The 25,005-nt window shown below is 49.8% G+C and overlaps 2 protein-coding genes and 2 long non-coding RNA genes across 9 annotated transcripts in view; 2 read left to right on the top strand and 2 right to left on the bottom strand.

Moving 5' to 3' along the window:
* Positions 1 to 5,565, top strand: part of LOC146345383 (GTPase IMAP family member 1-like) — a 9,300-nt gene extending 3,735 nt beyond the window's left edge. For 4 of the 6 annotated variants that reach the window (XM_084860132.1, XM_084860130.1, XM_084860134.1 and 1 more), the window contains one exon: positions 1,514 to 2,400. In XM_084860132.1, the coding sequence (XP_084716258.1) occupies positions 1,514 to 2,328 (815 nt within the window). In that variant the 3' untranslated portion in view covers positions 2,329 to 2,400. Of the gene's footprint in view, positions 1 to 1,513; positions 2,809 to 4,369 lie in introns of those variants that run through there. The other 2 variants (XR_014792537.1, XR_014792536.1) reach the window with 2 other exon arrangements.
* Positions 1,973 to 5,874, bottom strand: LOC146345382 (uncharacterized). Its single transcript, XR_014792548.1, has 2 exons — positions 5,357 to 5,874; positions 1,973 to 5,123 (listed from the first exon to the last, which is right to left on the bottom strand). It is a non-coding gene; the product is annotated as an uncharacterized LOC146345382 (long non-coding RNA).
* On the top strand, positions 2,738 to 25,005 carry LOC146345380 (GTPase IMAP family member 3-like). The gene is made up of 4 exons (XM_084860142.1): positions 2,738 to 2,808; positions 16,807 to 16,929; positions 19,410 to 19,434; positions 23,968 to 25,005. Exons 3-4 carry the CDS (start codon positions 19,416 to 19,418, stop codon positions 24,738 to 24,740), a joined length of 792 nt encoding a protein of 263 aa, XP_084716268.1. The 5' UTR covers positions 2,738 to 2,808; positions 16,807 to 16,929; positions 19,410 to 19,415; the 3' UTR covers positions 24,741 to 25,005.
* On the bottom strand, positions 21,018 to 23,041 carry LOC146345381 (uncharacterized). Its single transcript, XR_014792549.1, has 2 exons — positions 22,774 to 23,041; positions 21,018 to 22,657 (listed from the first exon to the last, which is right to left on the bottom strand). It is a non-coding gene; the product is annotated as an uncharacterized LOC146345381 (long non-coding RNA).

Below are 25,005 nucleotides of genomic sequence, written 5' to 3'. Positions count from 1 at the left end.
TTAGTGGCATCAACATTGACATGCTTCCCTACACTTCCTAACCCTTCCCCTGCCCTAGTCCTGATGGAAATATGTCTCCCCCCGAAGCTGCTATTTGCATTGTGGGGACATACCCCCTTGGCAAACAGACATATGAACAAGCCAGGCTTGGTCCATCCAGCCCACTCTTGTCTACACTCACTGGCAGAGTCGCTGGCAGAGGCCTTTCTTGCCCTTGCTACATGACCCCTGTAGCTGGGTGCGCCAGGGACTGAACCCGGGACCTTCTGCATGGGAAACTTGTGCTCTTGAGCGGCGGCCCTTCTGGCCTGGCCGAGGCTGTCTGGGGTCCCAAGCAGAGGCCTCTTCCAAGCCTTTCCTACGCGGAATGGTCTAACCGGAGATCCTGGGGACTGAACGTGCACCTGGGTCATGCCTGACACCTGCTCCATGACTGAGCTATGGCCCATCCTCAAAATACTGTCCATCCCAAAAATGGAGCCATGCACGTGAATATCTGGGGGGGGGGAGTTACTGTTTTTGTTTACGTGACAATAAGTTGAATTATAGCAATGGGGCGTTTAGGGATGTACGAATCCATTACCTGGTTCCGGTCGGGGCATCCGCTGGGGGTGGGAGGCACTCTGTCCCTCCCCCCGGAATCCTCGACGGGGGGGAGGTGATCCGGTCCTTCCCCCCGGAATCCTGCCGGGCCAGCTCTGCTACGCGGCGGCTCCGCAGAGCAGCCGGCCACGGACTGGCTGCTGCAGACGCAAATGGCAGCCGCCGTAGCGGCCGCCATTTGCGTCCTTCCAGGCTGCTGTGATAGGCTATGTAAGTATTTACGTAGCCTATCACGGCATGCCCCCCCCAAAAAACAACAAAAGCGTACGCAAATGGCGGCGGCTATGGCGGCCGCCATTTGCGTTCCCTATATTTCCCCATTTTATCCTACGTAAATATTTACGTAGGCAATTACGGCGAAAAAAAAAAGGGAACCGCAAATAGCGTAGTGGGCGCTATTTGTGTTTCTTTTTTTTTCACTGTAAAAGCCTACATAAATATTTATGTAGGATAAAACAGTGGGGGAATAAAGAACGTAAATAGCGCCCACTACGCTATTTGTGGTTCCCTTTTTTTTCGCCGTAATTGCTTACGTAAATATTTACGTAGGATAAAACGGAAAAATAGGGAACGCAAATGGCGGTCGCCGTAGCCGCTGCCATTTGCGTACGCTGTTTTTTTTCCCCTTGGCTTGCCATGATAGGCTACGTAAATACTTACATAGCCTATGACGGCAAAGACCAGAATGTAAATGGCAGCTGCGGCAGCCGGTTGAAAGACCAGCCGCTGGAGCCGCCGCCGTCCAGAACATCCACCCCAGGTAAGCTTCGTCCCGGGGGGAATCCGCGAGGGGGCAGGGGGGCAGGCCGTTCCGCCATGGATTTTGGGGGTTCACTGAAATCCATGGTGGAATTCTCAGCCATCCCTAGGCGCGTTGATTTTTGGCTGACATGTTCTTCAATACCTGCAGGAGAAGGCAGACAGCTGAGGATTATCCTCGTTGGCAAGACTGGAGCCGGGAAAAGTGCCACAGGAAACACCATCCTTGGCTGGACAGTGTTTGATTCCAGGCTTCAAGCAAAGACAACAACTGAGGTCTGCCAAGGGGCCTGCGGGACCTGGAAAGACTGGGGTGTTTTAGTGATTGACACAGCAAATATTTTTGATGCTGAAGTCTGCCGTGAAGATGTGGAAAGTGAAGGCATGCACTGTATTGCCTTCTGCAAGCCTGGCCCTCACGCCTTGGTTTTTGTGACCCAGGTGGGCTCTTTCACTGCGGAAGACGCACAGGCAGCTGAGCAAGTCCAGGAAGTCTTTGGGGTGGAGGCCGCCAAGCGCATGGTTGTCTTGTTCACCCGCAAAGAAGATCTAGGAGGGGGCTCCTTGCAGGAGTATGTGCGGGACTCTGATAATGAGGCTCTCCAGAAGCTGATTAACAAATGTGGGGGCCGCTGCTGTGCTTTCAATAACAGGGCAGCAGGAGCGGAACGGGAGGGGCAGGTCTCTGACCTGATGGAAATGGTCGAGGGGATGGTTCAGGAGCATGGAGGAATGCATCATGGCAACAGGCCATATGTGGAGTCTTCCTTAATGGAGGCAACACTCAGCTCTTACATGGCCAGAAAAAAGGCAAAATCTTGGTTTCACAATTTCAGCTGGGTCTTTCGCAGCTTTAGCTGGAGAAAACTATGTGGGATAATTGTGTTTGCTGCATGTGCTGGGGTGTATTGGGGGCATCTGGCTTTTAACGCACCAAGGAATTCAACCCAGTTGAAGCATTTTTAAAGCCAATTAACCTTCTTGTTATTAGGCGGCAAGAGGATGACAAATGACTGACATAATAAACTGATGAACATACCTAGTTGTCTTGGCTTAATGACATGATATATTTTTAAAACATCACAGGCTCTGGAAAATAATCTTCAAATGCGCAATGATTGTGTTACCAAATGCAAATACACTTGGTGACTGCAAATTATCAACCCTCATGCCCAGGGAACAGCTTGGAATACGAATCTCCTTCTTAATCTGCAGTGTATAAACCGATCGCTGTATAGATTCCATTCGAACAACACAAAGCCAGAACATCTGGGCTAATCCACTAAGAGACGCAGCATGATGCTGAACACACCATGTAGCACATCGCTTGATACCATTTGAGGTACAACTCCAGGCCTTCCAGCATGTCCTATAAGGAGCCCTTGCAGTGGAGAAGCCAGGGAAACGCTGCCTGAGCGTCCGTGCCAGCAGCAGAAGTGTCTCCAGGTAGGGCTGGAAAACCCCTGCCAGGACCCCTGGGGAGCCGGTGCTGCCAGTCAGTGTCCCCAGACCTGGCCAGGTGGGCAGAGGGTCCGGCTCTGTGGAAGGCCGCTTCCGACGTGCCTGTGTCTCACTGGCTTCCCCTTCAGGCAGGCCTAGCCGGGGCTGGGTGCGACCTCCAGGCCCAGTTGCTGCCGCTGCTCTCGAGGAGCGGCTGTGGGCGGGGGTGGTGAGCGGCCTCGGGCCACCTGCCCTGCCAGAGGGAGGCACCAACCCTCAGGTTCCCGTTGGGCTCTTCTGCGTCCGGGGTGGCTGCTGCTGTGCCTGAGGGGAGAGATGCTGCGGCCAGGATGCCGCTCTTGGCTACCGTGCGGCTGCCTGGGGGCTACCCGGAAGCTTCTGCCTCCCAAGAACCCGTATTTATCAGTGGAAACGCTTGACCGGAGTGCTGCTGAATGCATCGTCTGAGAGCATTAAGTGACCTGCTGATGGGGTCCAGCTCTTCCCATGGTGTGCCCGTATGTCCCCTGCTTGTCTAGGCGGGGCTGTTAGACCTTTGCCAGGCCCCAGGAGGTGGCGGCGAGAAGTGCAACCCCAACAGCATTTTCAGCCCCCATTTCCCTTCTGCGCAATGGGAAACAGTTGTGCTTGCAGTGAAGGCTTTCCTAATAGTTAACCTCAGTTATTGTTTATCAAACTCTAGAAGAGGAGCCCTTCGAGCTTGTCCTAGCAAAACCAGTGGAAGGGGCTGAGTGAAGATATGAGGCAGCAGTGGCCCGCTGGGGTGGTGGAGGGGAAGACAGCAGTACCCGGGCCTCGGGAGGTCGAGGTTTTGTTCAATCCGTTCTGTCTGCTTTTCACACGCTGTCAGGCGTGTTTCATTCCATCGCCCACTCATTCACGGATTCAGGGTTTTTTTTAGGGATATACACGAATTTCATTCCTGCTTGCACTTGTGCAAATGTGCAATTGCATTAATGTGCTTTAGAAGTAATGCATGCTTATGAAAGTGTGTATTTGCATAACCCCCCCCCCAGTTGATCACTGCAGAATCTGCAGGTTGGATTCACAGAAATCCAAACTCCTTTGAATCTGTTGCAGATTTCTCCAACACCCCTCCTAGCCCCCCCCCCAACCCTTGGCCTCACGGAGGGCAAAGGGTGGCGGCAGTAGCAGAGGCAAGCTTGGCCATGTTGCCCGCTCCCCACTTGGCCTGCAGATGCTGGCTGGACAGCAGCACCCAGCGCAGGCCGTCACTGTCCCTGGCCCGTGACGGCCCTGTCGGGTCTTCGGCCCCTGCGGAGTATGACTCAGCCCCCTGGCCCAGTGAAGGCAGGGGGTCTCTTCCCCTAGTCACCCCTGTAAGTAAATCAGGCCAGTCATGCAGAGGAGGAAGTGGGCTCCAGGCCAGGAATGCCCATGCCACACCCCATGGGTCAGTCTTGGTGGTGCCACTGGTCTCTGGATTGCCTACACCAGCACTGGGCTGGACTAGATGCCCTTTGAGGTACCTTCTGCCTTTGATTCTACGATTGATTCTCCACTTTTCTGTGCCTGGTGCTTACAGATTGGACCTGGATGACTTCCACGACAAGCCTGTGAAACAAACCATTATGATCTCCATTTTATAGATGGGTAACTGCGGCTAAGAGAAGGTCGTTGGCCCAGGGCCACCCAGGAAGTGTACCCGTGGCTAGACACCTGCGTGCATGTTACCTGAAGAAAATGTGTTTTGGAGCCCTCCTGCCTTTAAAAAGAGAAAAGAAAGATGACTAATGAAATGTTCTCACACAGGCCATGCGAGGAAGCCAGCCGCCTGAGAGCTGCATGCCAGTGGCCTGCAGTTGAAGGCTTTTTATTACTCAGGAAGCATCTCCGCTTCCCAGTGGGACAGGCGGGTGCCTATTTCCCAGCTTGTGAAACCCCGCAAAGGGGAAACGTAGGGTGCGCCACCCCACCAGCCTCCTGCCCCCTCTGCTTGAGTCAGGAGTCAGGACGGGAGGACTCTAGCATCCCTTTTCAGGATCCTTTGCTTGGGCTGTCTTCTTAAGAACCGGCATCCATCCAGAGATCGCACTGTGAGCTGGCTTGGTGGCCCTGCTGAGCCAAAGCCCCAGCAGGACGCTTGATCTGAACGACCCATCAGCTCCAAAGGGGCAAAGCAGCGATCCTCTGGAAAGTCGCTCTGCTCTGAGGGAGCCACTCAGGTCTTGCACAGCCGAGAGCGTTTTTCCAAGTCGAGGCTGCCTGGGCCTGGCTGCCTTGCTGGTAACGCCGTGGGAGAGGAAATGCAGCAGAGCGTCTCGATCAGCGCAGATTTTCTGTTCTCACAAAGTAAAGGAAAGGAGAACTGCTTTAAGCCTCACAAATGCCACCTGGAGCCCTCCATGTGGGTTGGACTACAATTCCCAGCACCCCACAGCCATAGTGTACTGGTGGCTAAGGGCTTGAGTGGCCTGCCTGGCTGTGGATGCTGGGAGCTGTAGTCCAGCACATCTGAAGGGCTGCCTAAGAGTCAACCTTTAACCCCATCAAAGCCAAGAATTTTTCATACCGAAAATGAAATCACACTGGCATTTTGGAAGATGAGAGAGCACTGGAGATTTCTGGTGCGGAAAGGATGTTTGTTGTGAATGTAGTGCTTGATGCGGAATGACAGAGGCACAGCTGCGGGCACGAGGGAAGGACGGAGGGTTGGACCCAGAACAGAATCAGGGCCGGTCCCAAATTCAGCAGATGTGGAGCACTCCAGGGGGTCTTCTGCACATCTCTCCTTTTTCTGAATTTCCTCCCATCGTCTCACAAAGCCGGGATTCTGTCTGTCCCTGACACAATTGGGGAGTTCCTCTCCAGATGACTACGTCCTCCCCCCAAAAACACCCACCCAATAGAGCAGCCCCCACAAAATGGGCCCAGTGCTCTTCAATATGTTTATTAATAACTTGGATGAGGAGGTGCAGGGAATGCTGATCAAATGTGCAGATGACACAAAATTGGGCCCTGGAAGACAGAAACAAAATTCAAAGTGACCTTGATAGGCTGGAGCGCTGGGCCGAAGACAACAGAATGACATTTAATAGGGATAAATGCCAAGTTCTGCACCTAGGAAAAAGGAACCGAATGCATAGTTACAAGATGGGGGATACGTGGCTCAACAACAACACAAGCAAATGCCATTTGGGGCTGCATTCATAGAAGCATCGCTTCCAAATCCCGGGAAGTACTAGTTCCCCTCTACTCAGCACTGGTTAGGCCTCATCTGGAGTACTGTGTCCAGTTCTGGGCACCACACTTTAAGAAGGATGCAGGCAAACTGGAGAGGGTTCAGAGGAGGGCAACAAAGATGATCAGGGGACTGGAAACAAAGCCCATGAAGAGAGACTGAAAGAACTGGGCATGTTTGGCCTTGAGAAGAGAAGACTGAGGGGAGAGATGATAGCACTTGGCTCTTCAAGTCCTTGAGCGGTTGTCCCAGAGTGGAAGGCCAGGATCTCTTCTTGATCATCCCAGAGTGCAGGACACAGAATAATGGGCTCAAGTGACAGGAAGCCAGATTCCAGCTGAACATCAGGAAAAACTTCCTGACTGTTAAGAGTAATACGACAATGGAGCCCATTACCCTAGAGAGGTGGTGGGATCTCCCACACTGGAGGCCTTCAAGACGGGGGGACAGCCATCTGTCAGGGATGCTCTGACTTGGATTCCTGCATTGAGCAGGGAGTTGGACTCGATGGCCTTGTAGGCCCCTTAAATAAAAAAGGTAAAGGTGTCCCCAACCAGTTGTGTCCGACTCTAGGGTGTGGTGCTCATCTCCATTTCTAAGCCAAAGAGCCAGCGCTGTCCGAAGACGCTTCCGTGGTCATGTGGCCGGCATGACTGAACACCGAGGTGCACGGAACGCTGTTACCTTTCCCGCCGAAGCGGTACCTATTTATCTACTTGCAATTTCTTGCTTTCGAACTGCTAGGTTGGCAGGAGCTGGGACTGAAGACAGGAGCTCACTCCGTCACGCAGCACTCGGGTCTCGAACTGCTGTCCTGCCAACCTTCCGGTCTGCAGTTCAGCGTCTCAACCACTAAGCTATTCTACGATTCTGTGAAATGATAATCGCAGAAGTGGCAAGCCAGCATCAACAGGACAACAAGAGGCGGCAAAAATGGCATCACCGAGGTCACCGCATGGGCGGGGGTCAACCCACCACCTCTGACGCTCCAGAGGGGGTTGAGTCCCCAGTAAAGCCCTCCGGGGTCTCTCCCCAGCCAAAGGCCTGTGCTGCTCTGCCTAGGCTGCTCACCCCCCCTCCCCCCAGAGGGCCATCCGTGTCGCCTCTCCTGCCCTTCAGCCAACGGGGCAGGGGGCTGGTGCCCTGGCCCTCACGGCAGCGCTCTGGCTCTCTGGCCTGGCTCCTTCGGGGCCCCGCACGTGGCTCGCTTCGCCACCTCCCGCAGCTGCCTGGGGAAAATGCCCTCCCCCGCGCTGGAAGCAGGCTGCTGGGTCAAGCCATAGCTGTACCGCGGCAGCCCCGCTGAGCCCCGCCCACTCAGGTTGCTTCCGAGAGCTGCTGCTCTGCTCCAGCTGCTGGAAGTTCAGCCAGGGGAGTTTCTTCAGCAAGGGGAAACCGGAAGAAGCACGCTTGTTTCCAGCTCGGAGCAAATCCTAGTAACGTCTGGAAAACAGCGGGGGGAAGCAGCAGCCAGGCGGCCCGGGAAGCGGAGAGCGCCGTGCACAGCTGGAGAGGCTAGGCCTGGGATCTCCGAAGGGCGGGGGGATCCAAAGGTCCAGACCAGAGAGCTCGGCCATGGGCGCTCTGGAGATGAAGCAAACACATGAATAAACCGGCTTCCCCTGACCTGGTGCCTGTAGTAAAAATGTAACCTAAAAGCCATTGTATGTGTCTTAAGCAGCACGTAGTATTGTAAGAGCTGCGCATGCCTGGAATGAGCAGACAGTAACCCTCAGATAAGGTTGCTAAGCAAACCTCTGGCAACCAATCAAAAGTAACACGCTGGCTGAAGAATGCAAGCTGAGGTGATAAAACTGCAGCGCGGGGGTCGCCCAGGGTCGACTCTGCTTTTGAGCGTGAGCTCCTCTGTCGAACTGTTTGCAAACAATAAAATTGAGTTGGACCCAGCCTGAAGCTGACTCTCCTCTTTGGGGCAAATTGGACTAGCCTCCAGGGGGCGAAACTAGCATTTTGTGCAACAAACTGGCGAGCAGCCAGGAGTCCCTTGGACCACCCTGGGGTCAAACGACAGAACCGGCAAAGGTGCCTGTGGGGCGCGCCGGACCGCCTTTGAGGTCTGCCACGGCACCAGAGAACGGGGGTCGGGACACCCAGGAGGTTAAAGGCGTGGACTCCATTGATTGAGTCAACCAGGCTGAACGGGTCTGAAGAGACGGCACTAGGGTGCTGGGCAGAGTAAGTACTTGATTTCCCTTCTGTCTTTCTGTTTGAGTTGCCTTCGGAGCGTCTGAGGTTTGTCAGACTCCGTGTATGGTTTCAAACAGAGGTAGGCACAACGGGGGCGGGTAGCTCCCGTTTAGAAAGCTCTGCCACTCCCTTGGGATGCACGCTAAAGAACTTTAGCAAAGTCAAGCGTCTGAGGTTTGTCAGACTCCGTGTACTAAGATGTCGAAAGGCAAGCTGGTTACACTCTGTCAATTGGAATGGCCAGCATTTGGAATTAGTGGGCCAGACATAGGATCCTTTGGTGTAAATCTTGTAAATGCTGTATATAAAAATGTGGTGAATAATGGGCAATGGGATCAATTCGCCTATATTGATGGTTGGTTGAATTGGTGCGGAAAGAATCCCCCTTAGTTACGGAAGTGTAAATGTGTAAATGTGTTACTGGCAAAGGACCGCAGGGGCAAGAGACCCCGGGTGGTGTCTGAATCAAGTAGTGAGAGATAAATTTGCCTCAGGGAAGGTGAGGTTATCAGCATTTGGATGAGTGCCAACCAAAATCCACTGAAGGCGAGAAAAGGTTGAATATAAAGTTCAATATTGTAAAGTCATGATGGTATGCTCCGAGGTGAAGCCCAAGGCCCCTGTTCCCCCCGATTCAAGCCCCACGGAAGGAGCTTGAAGACTGGGAGACCCTGCCCAAGGTGCCCGGAGCTCCCCCCCCCCCGGTCTGATTCGGCCTGTTAGGTTGGGAGGAGAGGTTGTTGGGGGAGGGAGGGGGCCCTCCAGAAACAGTTTGTCTGCCACCGTATCCACGTTTGTTAGAAGAAGCAAAAGCAGTTAAAAAAGTTGCAACTTCTGAAGAAAGAGATTTGTTTGACGACTTAAAGACTGTGGCAAAATCAAGAAACAAAGACAGAGCAAGTTCTTAAAATATCAGGGTCTGTGTAAGCTTATCTCTGTCAGCCTGCTCAGAGCAGAGCCAAGGGGGACTTGCCTAACCCCCCTTCGCCCTGGCTGGTTTAGCCTTAGCAAGCAGAGAGGCTGGAAGGTGTCTGTGAGGACCTGACAAAAGAGTGAGATTTGCAAAAAAAAACAAGAAAAGCATCACAGCTGGAAAGCTGAGCAGCACTGCTCTGTTCTTATCTGTGGAGGAATCTAGAAGAGGTGTAAGGTTACACCTTCCCCATTCGAACTGATGAAGAGACACAGAGCTTTTGTTAAAAGCATCCCTTCTTTATGGCCCAAAGCCTTCTTTGTTAGAGGCACTCTGCACATGGACTGGAACTTTAGACAGTTAAAGACTTGCCATAAAAAGTACTGTGAGGCTTGTCATAACCTTGAACTCCCGTTGTTGTAGATTGTGTGTTTGTTTGTGATCAGCTCAGTGTACAGTTTGATTTGTGATTTCAACACTCAGATAAAAAGCTGCATTTGACTGAAAGAACTGGGTATATTTAGCCTTGAGAAGAGAAGACTGAGGGGAGATCTGATAGCGCTCTTCAAGTACTTAAAAGGTTGTCCCAGAGAGGAAGGCCAGGATCTCTTCTTGATCATCCCAGAGTGCAGGACACGGAATAATGGGCTCAAGTGACAGGAAGCTGTATTCCAGCTGAACATCAGGAGAAACGTCCTAACTGTTAGAGCAATATGACAATGGAACCAATTACCTGGGGAGGTGGTGGGCTCTCCCACCCTGGAGGCCTTCAAGACGAGGCTGGACAGCCATTTGTCAGGGATGCTCTGACTTGGATTCCTGCATTGAGCAGGGGGTTGGATTGTAGGCCCCTTCCAACCCTACTATTCTATGATTCTATGATTTCCAAGGCTTTGATTTCATTTACCCTAATGAAGCATACAGATACAAATTGCTAGAGATTCATAGACTACAAAGGAAACAGCCTTCAAAAAGTTCAAAGAGAAACTACGAAAGTTAGTTTCCCTTTAAAAAGGGGGGCAGCAAATCCTCTTAACTTAAGAGGTGAGAGAGAAAGAGTCCCCCACTCTCCAGTGATACTTCTAAGCCCAGCTGTGTTTCTGAAGCCTAAGAAAGTTCCTGCCCCATGTGTTCCAGCTCTTTCTCAAAATCTGAACTGTTCTGACGTTCCATTTGCTCAGAGGCAAACCTGACACTCTGCCAAAACTCATGCAGTGTGGAGTTGCCGATGCAAAAATGGTGGCTTGGAACTCTTTCCACATATGAGAACGCCCTTCCCTTGATTTTGATGGGCCCTGACCATGCAGTCAGAGGAGCAGTATAATGGTTAGATCTGCTCTACCATGCCCTACTATACAAAACAAATGTTTTCCAGTCATGGTGTTAGATTTTAATGATATGAAAAAGGTATAAAAGAAGGCAGAAGAAAGTAGCAGACAAAAAGGCTTAAAAAAAAAAGAAGAAAGCTTATCCCAAATGTGTGTCGTTGAGATTAGTAAGAAGATCTAAGCAAGCGAGTCTCTGTCGAAACAATGGCAAACAGCCTAACTTGCAGAGAAAACAAAGAGTTAAAACTGGTGCATGGCACAGAGAATTTGAAACATGATTTGCAGAACAGGCAAGCCAAAAGATAAGTGTGCCTGTTACAAGAGGGAGGCTATAGTAACCATAAAAAGGGGTGAAGCCCCTGTATGAAGCTTTAACAAAAATATTACCCACTAAAGTGGACAATTAAAATAAAAAAGGCTTTTCTTAAATTGAAGCAAGCCTTAATATCACCGCCTGCTTTAGCCTTATCAGACCCCAGATCATGAAGTTTTTAGAGCTATGGTGCACATGAGTGCACATAAAAAAGTGCCATTCCTGGAAAAAGGAAAAGGCAATGCTGGCAGCCACCATGGGCGGAGATATAAACAGCAGCTTGAGAGCACGGAAGCGACGGGGGGGGGGGGGGCAGAAAAGGAAAGGGCCGACCGGGGCTCAATAAATGTGGGTATTGCCGAGAGAAGAGACATTGGAAGAAAGATTGTCCAGAGCTGAAAGAAAAGAGAAAAGAGACTCACCCTGAAGGCTGCCAAATGCTGGCAGGGTCCTCCAGTGGGGGGGAGTCTAGCTGAAGGGCCACCGCCCTACGAACAAACGCTCGGGAGAATCCCAAGGTAAAAGTAAGGGTTGTTGGCGAGGACTGTAAAGCCCTAGTAGATACTGGAGCCACATTTTCTATGATCCCTGTGAAGCCCCCCAGCAAGAAAAAGTGGAAAGCATGTAACTATAAAAGAAATTAAAGGGAAAAAAAACAAACTAAATTGCCCGTGTGTAAGCCCCTCCTCATGAAGACTGGAAATAACATACTGGAACATGCCTTTGTAGTTTCATCTGCATACCTGGTTGCCCTCATGGAGCGGGACTTGTTAATAAAACTGCAAGCTAAAATCTTCTTCCGTGATAATCAGATTGTAGTACAGCTGCCAGCAATGCAGGGCTCAAATTATCAAATGGCCTTTCAAGCAATCAAGATTGTGTCAGAGGCCAAAGAGACTGAGATTTTAGAGAATGTTGATCCATGTGTATGGACAGACAGAACCCCTGCCCGACCAAATGCATAACACAAATTAAAATCTTCTTTAAAAAGGGAGAGCCCTGTGTGCGTAAGGCAGTATCCTCTGAAAAAAGCCACCTGTGCAGGCTTGAAGCCGCTCATTGAGAAGTTCAAAAATTATGGTTAGCTAATAAAGGGATCATCCCCCTTTAACACCCTGATTTTGGGTGCGCCCGAGGCAGATAGCACCTCCTTCAGGTTAGACCAAGACCTGAGAACAGTGGCTGACTGCCCTTTGTGCCTCAGAAATGATTCAAAGATGTTTGAGCCCCCAGCTCAAATGAGAAGTCGCCCATGCGCTTACTGTCCTTTTCAGAGATTTCAAATTGACTTTTCAGAGTTGCCCCAGACTCATGGCTATCGGTACCTGCTAGTAATGATAAAAGCAATTGACTGCACCGCTCAGACAGTAGCCAAGATCCTGTTAAAAAGTAATCCCTAAGCTCTTGTTACCTAAAGAGAGTGAATCAAATCAGGGGCCCCATTTTGTTGGACAAGTGACGCAAGTAGTGGCCCAGGCATAACAAACTAACTAGAAGCTACACCCCCCTTGGAAACCTCAATCTACAAGTCAAGTTGAGAAGATGAACCGCACCTTAAAGACAATGCTCATTAAAATTTGTTGAAAGATTAAGTTGAAAGGCCACAGGCCTTGCCAATCACCTTGACTCGAGTACGGTGCACCCCCAAGGGAAGTATTAAATTGACACCCTTTAAACGTTCTATAAGCGCCCACCTCGGATATTACCTATGGCTGACAGCTTAAATGTAAATTTAGAAGTAAGAGTTTTAAGATTCAAGATTGTGTTACTGCCTTGCAGTCTGTTTTGTTTTCACAGGTTTGCGACACCGCACCAATCCTGGCCTTTAGATGCTCCAGTGCATAATCTCAGTCCCAGTGATTGGGTGCTAATCCAGTCCTAGAAAGATGAACCACCTACCAAGAAGCAGAAGGGTCTGTTTCAGATCCTACTTACCACTCCCATTGCTATGAAAGTCGCCAAAGAAAAGAAGTGGATTCATCACACTGAATAAAGGCATCACCTGCACCAGAGAGGGTCACACCGGAAGCTGACCCACCTGAAGGTCACCGTTGGAATAATGAACCCCTGAAAGGACTCAAGTAGCTCTGCAGAAAGAGGGCGCTCTCGTTTCAAGGGTTCCTGATGAACGGAACAAAACTGAGTTCCAAAAGTTCAAAAAAAAAAGTGTTTTTGTTGTCAACATTCTAGTAGCTAGAACAAGGGCGTCCCAGGCCTCACTTGCTGCTTAGAGAAAACCGTCAATGCCACAGCGATAATAGTTTGCGCCTTTAAGTGCGTAGTCCACCGCGGGACCAAAGAGAGTATAAATTTGAGAAAAGCCTTTTGAGGGGGGAATTGTAGTAAAAATGTAACCTAAAAGCCATTGTATGTGTCTTAAGCAGCACGTAGTATTCTAAGAGCTGCGCATGCCTGGAATGAGCAGACAGTAACCCTAAGATAAGGTTGCCAAGCAAACTGCCAGCAACCAATCAAAGTGACACGCTGGCTGAGGAATGCAAGCTGAGGTGATAAAACTGTAGCGCGGGGGTCGCCCAGGGTCGACTCTGCTTTGAGCGTGAGCTCCTTTGTCGAACTGTTTGCAAACAATAAAATCGAGTTGGACCCAGCCTGAAGTTGACTCTCCTCTTTGGGGCAAATTGGACTAGCCTCCAGGGGGCGACACTAGCATTTTGTGCAACATGCCCTCCAGAGGTGTTGGGCCGCAACTCCCATCATGCCCAGCCAGTGGCACCCGGTTGGAGAAGGCCGGTCTAAAGAAATTAATCAGTCCACAGTGCAATACGTGTTTCCTCAGGAGTAAATTCCGCTACGTTCAGTGGGGCTTGTTCTGAGCATTGCAGCCTCGAAGTGGCACACTGACGGGAACAGTCACACTTTCCACAGTTACACTTCTGTAGATACATTTTTAAAAAGACCTTTGTGGACGCAGTCCTATGACAATAGCCACCAGCCTCTGAACTTAGCGGTGGCCGGCTCTCCAAGGCAGGGCAGGTGGAGCACGGAGGGGCTAGACGTGCCACTTTGTGCGTCTGCGGGGTGTCGGCGTGGGAGGGGCGGGGCGCTGTGCGGCATATAGGGGCCTTGTAAAGAGGCTTCCGTGGTCCCCGCCCCGGGAACGCCCCCTCTTTGCCCTCTCCGTGCTCCGTTTGCAAGCACAGAGGAGCAGCCAGTGCAGGGAGGCCGCGCCAGCGACGAGGGCTGCGGCGGGAGCACGGTTTCTGGGAACCAAGCTTGGAGCCCTGGCTCCGAGTTCGGTTACCAGAAACTGCAAAATCCTATGGCCCTCTAGGCAGTTTCTAGTGGCAACAGGATTGCTCTCCCAGAGAACATATTGATTCTGCAGACAATCAAAATGGCTTATGTTTGTGTAACCCACTGGGGTTAAATATTTTTCTTTAAGAAATCTGAGGGAGTTTTCCTGCACATGCTCAGTAAAGGAGTGAGCTAGGGAGTGGTCACCATTTTAAGGAGTTACCAAAATCGCAGTGTGGAAGAAGATTGTTTTCTCCTCCCTGTAAGACCCTGAACTCTTGAGACAGGGTAGTAGCGAGGGTTCCTTTTGAATTTTTTTTTAAAGAGTTGTGATTTTGTTTCAAACACTCTGAATTCCTTGTTTGTTTACATTCTTTTATATTGCATAACGGGCTGTTTACAAAGTTCCTGCGTTGCTGGATCCTGATCCACATATTGAGGAGATTGCTGCAGAGTGGGAGTGCACAGAGTACAGACTGTTTCCTTTCTTCTCCCAGCAGAAAAATCAAGCTTCGGGGAGAAGTTTAATGTATATTTTTGTTTGGACTCAAGCTGAAAAACACACACTGAACTTTGGGAGGGCTGTGCTCTGTTTTACTGTTTTGGAGATAAGTCTATGGTTATGCATGTAAAATTATTACATGTGCATTATTGTTGTTTTTAATTAAGATATTAAAATATGTTTTAATAGCCTATCGTGGGAAAAACCACAGATGCAACTGGTGTAATGGATGCCATTTGCGGCCATAAAGCTCTTAGTTTAAGCTAAATGCAGCCATTGACAGCTGCATTTAGGTTAGTCTAAGAGCTTTACAGCCGCAAATGATGTAGTGGATGCCATTTGTGTCCGGAGTCAGCCCTTAACCTAGTGATATGGCACGGCAATGGCGGCCAGCCGTATCGCTGGTGATACGGAGCCAGCAACCGGCTCCGCACAAACGCCTCGGAGCGGAGCCAGCCAGAGGATTCCGGGGGGAAGGACGGATCACCTCCCCCTGCGGGCAGATCCCCCCCCCCCGAGCAGCAGGTAGGGAATCCGCCCATCCCTAATTTAGACACTGATCCAGGACTTGCACAGCCTCTCCTGATTCAGATGTCACAGGGATATATTGCTGCGTGTCATCAGCATACTGATGGCATTTAGCTCCAAATCCCCTAATGACTGCTCCCAGTGGCTTCATATAGATGTTAAACAACATTGGGGACAGGATGGTACCCTGCGGCACCCCATAGCTCAGTTGCCAAGGGGCCAAGGAAAAGTCACCCAGTGTTACTCTCTGAAATTGGCCCCGTAGGTAGGACCAGAACCTCTGTAGCCCAGTGCCTCCGATACCCATCCCATGGAGTCGATCCAGGAGGATGCCAAAGTTTACTAATTAAGGGCAAAACCCTATGGAGATAAATGTCAGCCTCTGAACTCGGAAGCTGATGCCTATCCAATGCAGGGCAGCCAGAGCATGGAGGGAATCCTCTCCTACATGCTCTGGCCGCGCTGTATTTTCAGCTAGACACAGGTTTCGCCTAGCTGGTGACATTGGAGCGGGACTGGGGGAGGCTGCATGGTGCATTGCAAGCCTCATAAAGAGGCTTCTGAGGCCTCTTCCCTTCCCCACCCCCACTTTGCCCTCTCTGCGCTCCGTTCCTGAACAGGGAGAAGAAGCCAACATGGAAAGAACCACGCCAGCTACAAGGGGGCAGGGAGTGCGGTTTCTGAGAATCAAGCTTGGAGCCCTGACTCCAGGCTCACTTTCCAGAAACTGAAAAATCTCTAGACAGTGTCTAGTGTCCATAGGATTGCTCTCTAAACCTAAGTACAGAAATTTTTCTAGACATCTATATATGTGATTTAATGTCTATACCTCATACAATATTCATTGATAAGCGAAAGTTCACTCTGACCCTGAATAATACAGTTTGATGTCCCTTGATTTTTCACACAGTCCTTTTCATCTCTGGTGATGAGTTATTCTCTCTCTGGATATTATCCAAATGGCTTTGCCAGTTACATTTTGATAACAATTACCTAAAGTTCATTCTAAACTCACTTGGTACACTCCTTACTGGTACCAGTTACCTTCTTTTTTATTTAATTATCTGGATTCCTAATTACTTTCTATGCAATGGTCTTAATTGCCTGGGGCTGGCACCTCCAAGACAAGACAGCACTTGCTCTTGTGTGGGGGCAGGGGGGGGGTCGTCACTTTCTTCAGGAATCATTTTGGGCACATTGAGAACTGTGCAACCAACCTTTGGTGGCAGATCCATGATGATGGTAGCAGAAGAAACGTTGAATTAGTCAACTTTAGAACCTCCAGGGGTGGATACTCAGAGAGGAGCAAAAAGGTGGTGATTAAAAGATGCCCATCGGTGGCCTCCCACAGAAGGGCAGCTTTTCCTCCTGGCTCTTGCTTTTGGGGCAGAGCAACACTTTATACTGGAGTTTCCAGTGTAAGAAAACTGCTGTATCTACCCTGTTGTGCCTCTCAGTTTCCATACAGTTTCCTTACACAAGTCTTGTGTGTGTGTGTGAGGGGTGCAGGGAATTGCTCTCAGCCCACAATCAGTTCTGGTAGAAGTACTGAATCTGTCAAAGTCCGCAATTGCCAGGCTGTGGATACGAATTCCTGCAGCCGCCATGCTCCCCTTCAGCCCGCGGCCTCTGCTTCCCTCCCCCCCTTCCTTCAGTGCGTAGAATGTTGCCACATCAGCAACTCAGGTGTCGAAGACCCTGGGGGATATATTTATTTGTTCTGCTGCTTCGAAGCGATTAGTTTTGTTTTCAGCTCGGACAAGAAGCTTCATCACATCCTCCTGTTCGCTGCAAGAAGGCAGGAAAGAAAAACGGCTTGTCAGACAATCCAGGAGCAGGAAAGGTCTCGCTGGGCAGGTGAGGAGACGGGAACCTGTGATCTCCAAAAAGGTAGAGTCAGGGGAGGGGGAGAAAAGAGGAGAGAAGTAGCTGCACAGGGAACATGTTTCAGGCTGACACTGCCGTTGAAGAGTGGCAGAGGACGACTGCCGCTGTTAGATTTCACGCATGCCCCTTCGAGGACTTCCGAGCCTCTCTCCCCGGCTCGGGTGCAGGCGTGAGAGGCGGGGGGCACTTCTGAGCGCACGTGGCTGATGGTCGCGCCATGAGCACTTTCCCACCGCCCTGATCTCCCCTCCTGTTGCCTGTAGGCAGATGCTGTTCAGGCACTGACCTTCTGCTTCCTTTCCATGTCAGGGTTGTTGCTTTTCTCCCTCGGTGACAGCTGTCCGTTTCCTTAACAGAGGGAGAAGTATCGGGTTTTATGTGTTATGATTTGTTTTTGGTTTCTTATTGTGACGATCGCCATGGCTGGGCAGCAGTGCCCCCACCCGCCCCTATGTACTGGGGACTAGCAAAGACATGAGCGCCTTGCTCTGTCCATGTCAGGTCTTGTGCTCGTGGGAAATGGTTTGGGTTTTGGTTGTCGAAGAGTTTAACATTTCCCGGTCAGCATCAATACAAATACAACCAATTATCCTCTTATTTCGGATGGGGTGTGTGTGTGTGATAGTAACAAAGAGACAGTGGCTAAGAACAACCCTGCAGTGTAGCCTAGTGTTTATACTGCAGGTTAGAGAATATCGGAGTCTGGCTTCCCAGCAGACAGAAGAAAAACACCCCTCAGCCGTGCCTAATTTCAGGCGGTTAGCAGGGCCCTGGAGCCAAACTGTATCCCCTCCCTGACTCTCGGGCTCATCACGGATACGTGGTCAGTGGTCTCTGAAGCCACGGAGAGGCCCAAGAGAGCCAGCTGGGTTGCGCTGTCCCGTTTCCAGTGTAAGGCAGCCTCTGGGACTGCCCCAAACCAGGCTGCCATCTGTACGGGGATGGGCCCAAGTCACACTGGCATCCTCCCAGGCCACCCGGAGTCGAGAGGCCACCGCCTCCCCCAGCACCCAAGGCAGGTTACGGTCCGGCCGGCCATTGTGGCTCGGATCGTCAGAGCCAAGCTGGATTTCCTGAGCAAAGGTCACACCCTGCCTCTCGGAGGACCGGGGGACCAAGCCCTCCTCAAGGAGGCATTCACTCCGCCTGAAATCCAGATCCTTTTACTAGTCACAAAGGGCATCGGCCATGGGAGGGAAACACACGGCTGGGGCCACATGCATCCCTCCCCAGACTTGAGGGTGGCTCCCGCCCATGCGGCTGCCACACCACACTGCTGAAAGTCAGCAACACGGTGGCAAAAGAACAGTGGTTGCACTCAAACGTGCAACATTCAGCTTGCTTTGGCCCCTTCTTTAATGTTGCGGGTGATGTGGCAGCAGGAGCGGGCCCCCGGCGGAGTCCAGGGGCTGGAAATTGGCCCCTGGATTGCCCGAATTAATCCACTCCTGGCATAGCTCCAGAGAAAAAGAAGTAGGCCTCAAACCTCCAAGCAGCCAGTCCACCTCTTCAGTTGCACACGAGGAAAGGTCTCCATGACAATATGACAAGATGGTGTCCTGGCCTCATCCCTCTCTGGCGCTGCCAAGCCATGGCATCTAAGTCAGTGTGCGTGGGGTGATTGTGTCTGCGAAACGGAAGGCAAAGTGGCCACAGCAGATGTGCTACACCTGCTGTCCCAGGACTCCGCACCGCAAAGGAAAGGACACCTCTGACCTCCTCCAGTAATTGTACTGGCCGACATTGTGCAGGCACAATGGGGGCAGAGAAGCCAGACTTCTTTGCTGCCATCGTTACTACGAAGGGCACAGATGGGGTCTCGCCTGTGTTCGACCGTGCTCGCAGGCTTCCAAGATCCGCATTGTAGCAGTCGCCAGAGCGTTTCGTTACCTTCAGCTCCTTGGAACAGTAAGGTGTCGACACAGCTACATTATTTGGTCAAGGATGTTTGGGAACCATCACATCGGTGGTCCAGATCAGCTGTCCATTCCGGGGGGGATGGGGGCCTTGCGGGGCTGCCGGCTAAGACTGCAGGAAACTGTCCCAGAGACCTTGGAAGACCTTCCAGTTTCATCAGGCTCTGGAGGCAGGCCATCCAACTTGGTCTTCCATCTTTGTGGGGTTCACAGGTAGCCTGGAAGTGCAATTTGACTGCGTAATGATCCATCCATGACAATGGAGCCACCGAAAGATCATCCTCCCCCACTCCTGAGCAGAACAGCAGAGCCAAATTATGTCACATGACATGGGTTAGGCCTGATGGTACTTGAGACAGGTCCACTGCTCTTGTGGCGGCCATGAAATTCCATGCCGCTCCAGACGTGGCGGACTCTGCTCTGGGCTTCTCGTTGGGGGCCCTGTCTTTTTCAATTAGTATTGTGGGTGTGTTCTAGGTTTGCATATTGACGGCCGTGTATAACTAACACTCGGTATTTTCACAAATATTTCAGAGAAAGATGGACAGGACCAGACGAGGTAAGGAAGAGTTCCAGTGATAAATGTACATTACTGATTGGCTTGCAGTGTATTGGTGGGAGGGGACATTTTTGTTTGTATAACCTCTGCTTGTGTGGGTCCTATGGGGCTTAATCAGAATACAATTTCCAAAGATCTAACTGAACAAATACGTTGTTAGTAAGAATTACACGAAAACATGCCAGAAGTCCCCAATACAAATAACTGCAGCAATCTGTCCCTTTGGGTTCAAACTAAAACATGGATTTCTTGGTTGCAACCGTGCAGCAGGCCAGTCCAAAGTGTCTTGGGTCTCTCCAGATGCAGAATATTTCAGGAGTCCTTTCCTGTAGATTTCCTAAATTCAGTCCACAGGACAATCCACAATTTGCAACTCAAACATTCAAGGTATCAGCCCTGCAATAATAATAATAATAATAATTTGTAACAACTATCAAAGATACAAACACGATTTCCCTTCCCCTTGCGATTTTGCTGCACGCAAGCACGAACTCAGTTTACCACATACAAGATGACAAGAGCTCATAATCATAATCTCCAGCATTCCTCTTCCCAGCAGAACAAACTGACCTTTTGTTGTTGTCTCTTCTCTTCGCCCTCCCTCTTAGTGAGGACTCCACCCACGGGACTAAACCAGCTAGTCTGTGGGTTTACATTCTCCCCTGCTAAAATACTGTCGTCTCGACAGTACCTTACGGTCTGAAATTGATAGAATTAATACAAACTAATAAGTAACTACAATAAATGAATGCTGATTCAGGATGTGAAATGTGGGGCACAACTGAAAAGCTCAACACAGACTCCTTGAACTTAACTGGTTTGGTTCTCTCGGAGGCCCGTGAGCGCTCCATTGATACCTTCTGATTCTACTAATGATGCTGCACTGCTGGAAGGGCTTGTTATGAAGTGACTCTCAGGGCTCGCTCTCTGTGGCTTCAGCTCCTTCTCTGTCAGAGCTTTGGGTTACGCTGACCTCCGATAGAGGAGCTGGGGTGAAGTCCCCAGCTAAAGGGTTACGGTCTGATTGAAGGACAGAGTCTGGAATACATCCTTCCTTCTGTTCTGTTTGGACTGCTACGTCAGTGGTCTTTTGTCTAGTGTGATGGCTAATGGGATCCACTTGAACCTCTTTGTATCTTTTACCTATGCCTTCAGCATCATGTGGGATCTGCAGTTCCAAACTATAAATCCTAAACAAGGTACCACCTGCCCTCCAGCTCCTTCTGTTTCAAGCAGATTACAAATGGACTGTAATTCTCTACGGAGCAGATGGGATTTATAGAAGGTCTCGCGTATCCAAGTGACTTGTGAGCCAGTGTCTATCAAGCAACTACATTTTACCCCATCCAAATGCACACAATCATTACACGCAGGTCCTGTCAGTTCTTGCAAATTGTCGCTTTCACCTCTGACCACAGTTTCTTTCCAGAGGCCTGCTCACCAACTGACTGTGCTGCTCTTGGTCACTTCCCGCGGACCAGCCTGCTCCTGGTTCCCTACTGTGCTCATTAGGGCCTGATGAAATGATGATCGGGCTAAGCCTGTTAACACCCCCCCGCTTAAAATGTCCTTTCAGTCCACAATCAAAGCATCCTAACTGCCTACTATGCTCTCTGGGCACTACTGACCTTCTTTCTTCCCTATAATTTTTGGGGAAAGCCGGGCTTGAACTCCTGAGCTCTCCTGCTTGTTGAATAGTCAGCTTCAACTTTGCTATCTCTTTTGCAGATTCTAAATGTTTGGTTTTCCGATCGACATCTTTGTCGTCACAACTCTGGGAGCCCTTTCTGCCGCTTTCTCAATTTCCCTTGCAATTTTAATTGGAGACCTCCCTTTCTCAGGCACCTCTTGTTTGCGGCTTCTCTCTGGCTCATCAGATATTTCTCTCTCCAGAGTTCTTCCGTTATAAAGAAGTTCCACATATGGAACCCCCTTTGGCTTTTTGCCAGAGCCAATGCCTTTTATTCCGAGGGCAGCGAACCATGCTTGGTGCCAGCATCCTCTAAAGAACTGTTCCTGTCATACACATGCAATTCTTGCTCTCTAATCCCCTTCTGTTCTGAAATGTCCATAGCCAAAGCATGCAACGGATGCAAATATCCTGAAGACCCTCGTCTTTAGTATGCTGATGAGTCTCATACTATCTTACTTTTAACTTAGACACTGGAACAATATTACCACATGCGGCTTCTGCTACTGCACGGCACACTTCTGCAGAAGCTTCCCTCCCTGCTCCCAGAGCAACGTGTGATGCCACTGGACGCAAACTCGCTATGATTTTCTTCCTTTTTACAATTTCAGGAATATTGTCATCCAGTAACTCTCTTGCCTGCACTCTCCAAACAGCATAATCTATTTCTCCAGTTGGTTTAGGTATAGCTCCTGGAAACGTCTTGAGTTTCACTTTGAAATCTGTTGCAACATTTGTAGTGGAACTCTCAGCTTGCAAAACCCTTTCTATCAATTGTTTTTTCAAACCAGGGGGAAGATTTACAGCAGGGGTAGAACCTGCAGCTGGAGTTTTTTCCCTCCGTATAACTACTACCAGTACTTTCTTGTGCTCCCTGAGCAATATTATCTGCATCCTCCCCAAGGAATGCTGTAACCTCTTCGTCTACAGGGATTACTTTCCATGCAAGCTCTGCTCCCAGCACTCCTTTCCTATTCTCAAAACAGCACTGGGAGTATGGAATTCACATAGCAACATATCTTCCCTATTTGCTTTTATCCTTTCAATTTCAGCAATTCTCCCATAACATTCCACAACATTCCTAATCGCTTCCTTTACATCCCCAGAATTTACAGCACGTAACAAAAACGTTCTGTGCAAATCAAATCCCAAATTTCTGAAAACGTCTGTTGCAGGCTTGCAGCGATCTGAGTTTGCATTTGCCAGTTTCTATAACCTCCACTTGTGTCGGCCCTGTGGGGCTTAATCACAATAAAACCTGCAAAGATCTAACTGAACAAATATGTCTTTAGTAAGAATTAAATTACACAAAAACATGCAAGAAGTTCCCAGTACAAATGAATGCAGCAAACAGTTCCTTTGAGTTCAAACTTCAGTATGGATTTCTTGCTTGCAACCGTGCAGCAGGCCAGTCCAAAGTGTCTTGGGTTTCTCCAGATGCGGAATATTTCAGGAGTCCTTTCTTGTAGTTTTCCTAAATTCAGTCCACAGGGCAATCCACAGTTTACAAGTCAAACATTCAAGCTATCAGTCCTGCAATAATAATATAATTATAACAAATATCAAAGATACGAAGATGATTCCCCCTCCCCTGCAGTTCCAAGTATCAGCTCAGTTTACGCTACAAGGAGATAAGAGCCCATAATCACCATCTCCAGCATTCAGCTTCCCAGCAGAACTGACTCTTCCTTGTTGTCTCTTCTCTTCGCCATCCCTCTTGGTGAAGACTCTGCCCAGGGGAGTAAACCATCTCCTGAATAGGGGTTACATTTGCTCCAAATGTTTTTGGGAGGTTTTAGTGGCATCAACATTGACATGCCTCCTTACACTTCTTAACTGTTCCCCTGCCCTAGTCCTGATGGAAATGTGCCTCCCCCCGAAGCTGCTATTTGCATTGGGGGGACATACCCTGTTGGCAAACAGCCATATGAACAAGCCAGGCTTGGTCCATCCAGCCCACTCTTGTGTACACTGTGGTAAATAACTAAGGCAAGGCCATGTTGTCTTGGCTTTTTTATGCCAATGTAGTAGATTCCTCAAAAACCTGTTGTCTTTGTTTCTTTTGTACAAAAGAAGAAACTGTTAGGACAATAGAGGTAAGTTATCTTGTCTCCACAGCAACTCACCCCAGACCTAAGAATCATTGTCCTTGTAAAAGTTGCAGGGCTCTGAGAAGAAGCCGGGGGTGATGGTCCAGTAAAAGTTTAATTGATAATGAGCAGACATGCGCGCTAGGCTTGGCTGATGTCACTTATTTAGCCACATTATGATTATAAATGTAACTGGTGAGTGTTGATCTGGGCTGCCTCTGGGTTGACAGAGCTGCCTTTGTTGTACACAAATAGACTCGAGTTGAATCTTACCCACATGTCCAGAGCTTAATTGGAGGGCAGCTGGGCATGGACCTCCAAGTCCAGTTTGGAACTTTACCACAACACTCACTGGCAGAGGCCTTTCTTGGCCCTTGCTACATGACCCCTGTAGCTCGGTGCACCAGGGACTGAACCCGGGACCTTCTGCGGGGGAAACTTGTGCTCTTGAGCGGCGGCCCTTCTGGCCTGGCCGAGGCTCTCTGGGGTCCCAAGCAGAGGCCTCTTCCAAGCCTTTCCTACGCGGAATGCTCTAACTGGAGATCCTGGGGACTGAACGTGCACCTGGGTCATGCCTGACACCTGCTCCATGACTGAGCTATGGTCCATCCTCAAAATACTGTCCATCCCAAAAATGGAGCCATGCACGTGAATATCCGGGGGGGGGGTTACTTTTTTTGTTTACGTGACAATAAGTTGAATTGTAGCAATGGCGCGTTGCTTTTTGGCTGACATGTTCTTCAATACCTGCAGGAGAAGGCAGACAGCTGAGGATTATCCTCGTTGGTAAGACTGGAGGTGGGAAAAGTGCCACAGGAAACACCATCCTTGGCCGGACAGTGTTTGAGTCCAGGCTTCAGGCAAAGGCAACAACTGAGGTCTGCCAAGGGGCCTGCGGGACCTGGAAAGACTGGGGTGTTTTAGTGATTGACACAGCAAATATTTTTGATGCCGAAGTCTGCCGTGAAGATGTGGAAAGTGAAGGCATGCACTGTATTGCCCTCTGCAAGCCCGGCCCTCATGCGCTAGTGTTCGTGACCCAGGTGGGCCGTTTCACCGCAGAAGACGAGGCTGCAGCCAAGCAAGTCCGGGACGTGTTCGGGGTGGAGGCCACGAAGCGCATGATTGTCTTGTTCACCCGCAAAGAAGACTTAGAAGGGGGCTCCTTGCAGGATCATGTGTGGGACACTGATAACGATACTCTCCAGAAGCTGATTCAGAAATGCGAGAATCGCGTCTGTGCTTTCAATAACAGGGCAGACGAAGCTGAACGGGACAGGCAGGTCTCTGAGCTGATGGAGATGGTCCAGAAAATGGTTCGGGGGAAGGGAGGAATCCCACATGGTGGTAGGCCGTACCTGGAGTCTTCTGTAATGGAGGCAGCACTCGGCTCCTACATGGCCAGAAAAAAAGAGAAAGAAGCTTTACGCAGCTTTAACTGGAGAAAAATATGCGGGATCATAGTGGTTGCTGCATGTCTCGGGGTGTATTTTGGGTATCTGGCTTTTAACGAGCTGCGGAATTAGAACCAGTTGAAGCATTTTTAAAGCCAATTGACCTTTTTGTTATTAGTTAGCAAGAGAATGACAAATGACTGACATAATATACTAATTAACATACCTAGTTGTCTTGGCTTAATGACATGATGTATTTTTAACACATCACAGGTTGTCTGGAAAATAATCTTAAAATGCACAATGATTGTATTAGCAAATGCAAATACACTTGATTACTGCAAATTATCAATACGTACAGGGAACAGCTTCAAAATAAAAATCTCCTTTTTAATTT

The sequence above is a fragment of the Heloderma suspectum genome, chromosome 5 (genome assembly GCF_057233095.1).
Source record: "Heloderma suspectum isolate Gila_16-S chromosome 5, 16-S_ref, whole genome shotgun sequence".
Taxonomy (NCBI): Eukaryota; Metazoa; Chordata; class Lepidosauria; order Squamata; family Helodermatidae; genus Heloderma; species Heloderma suspectum.
The sequence above is the reverse complement of the archived record's forward strand: the minus strand, read 5'-3'. Positions and strand labels throughout refer to the sequence as shown.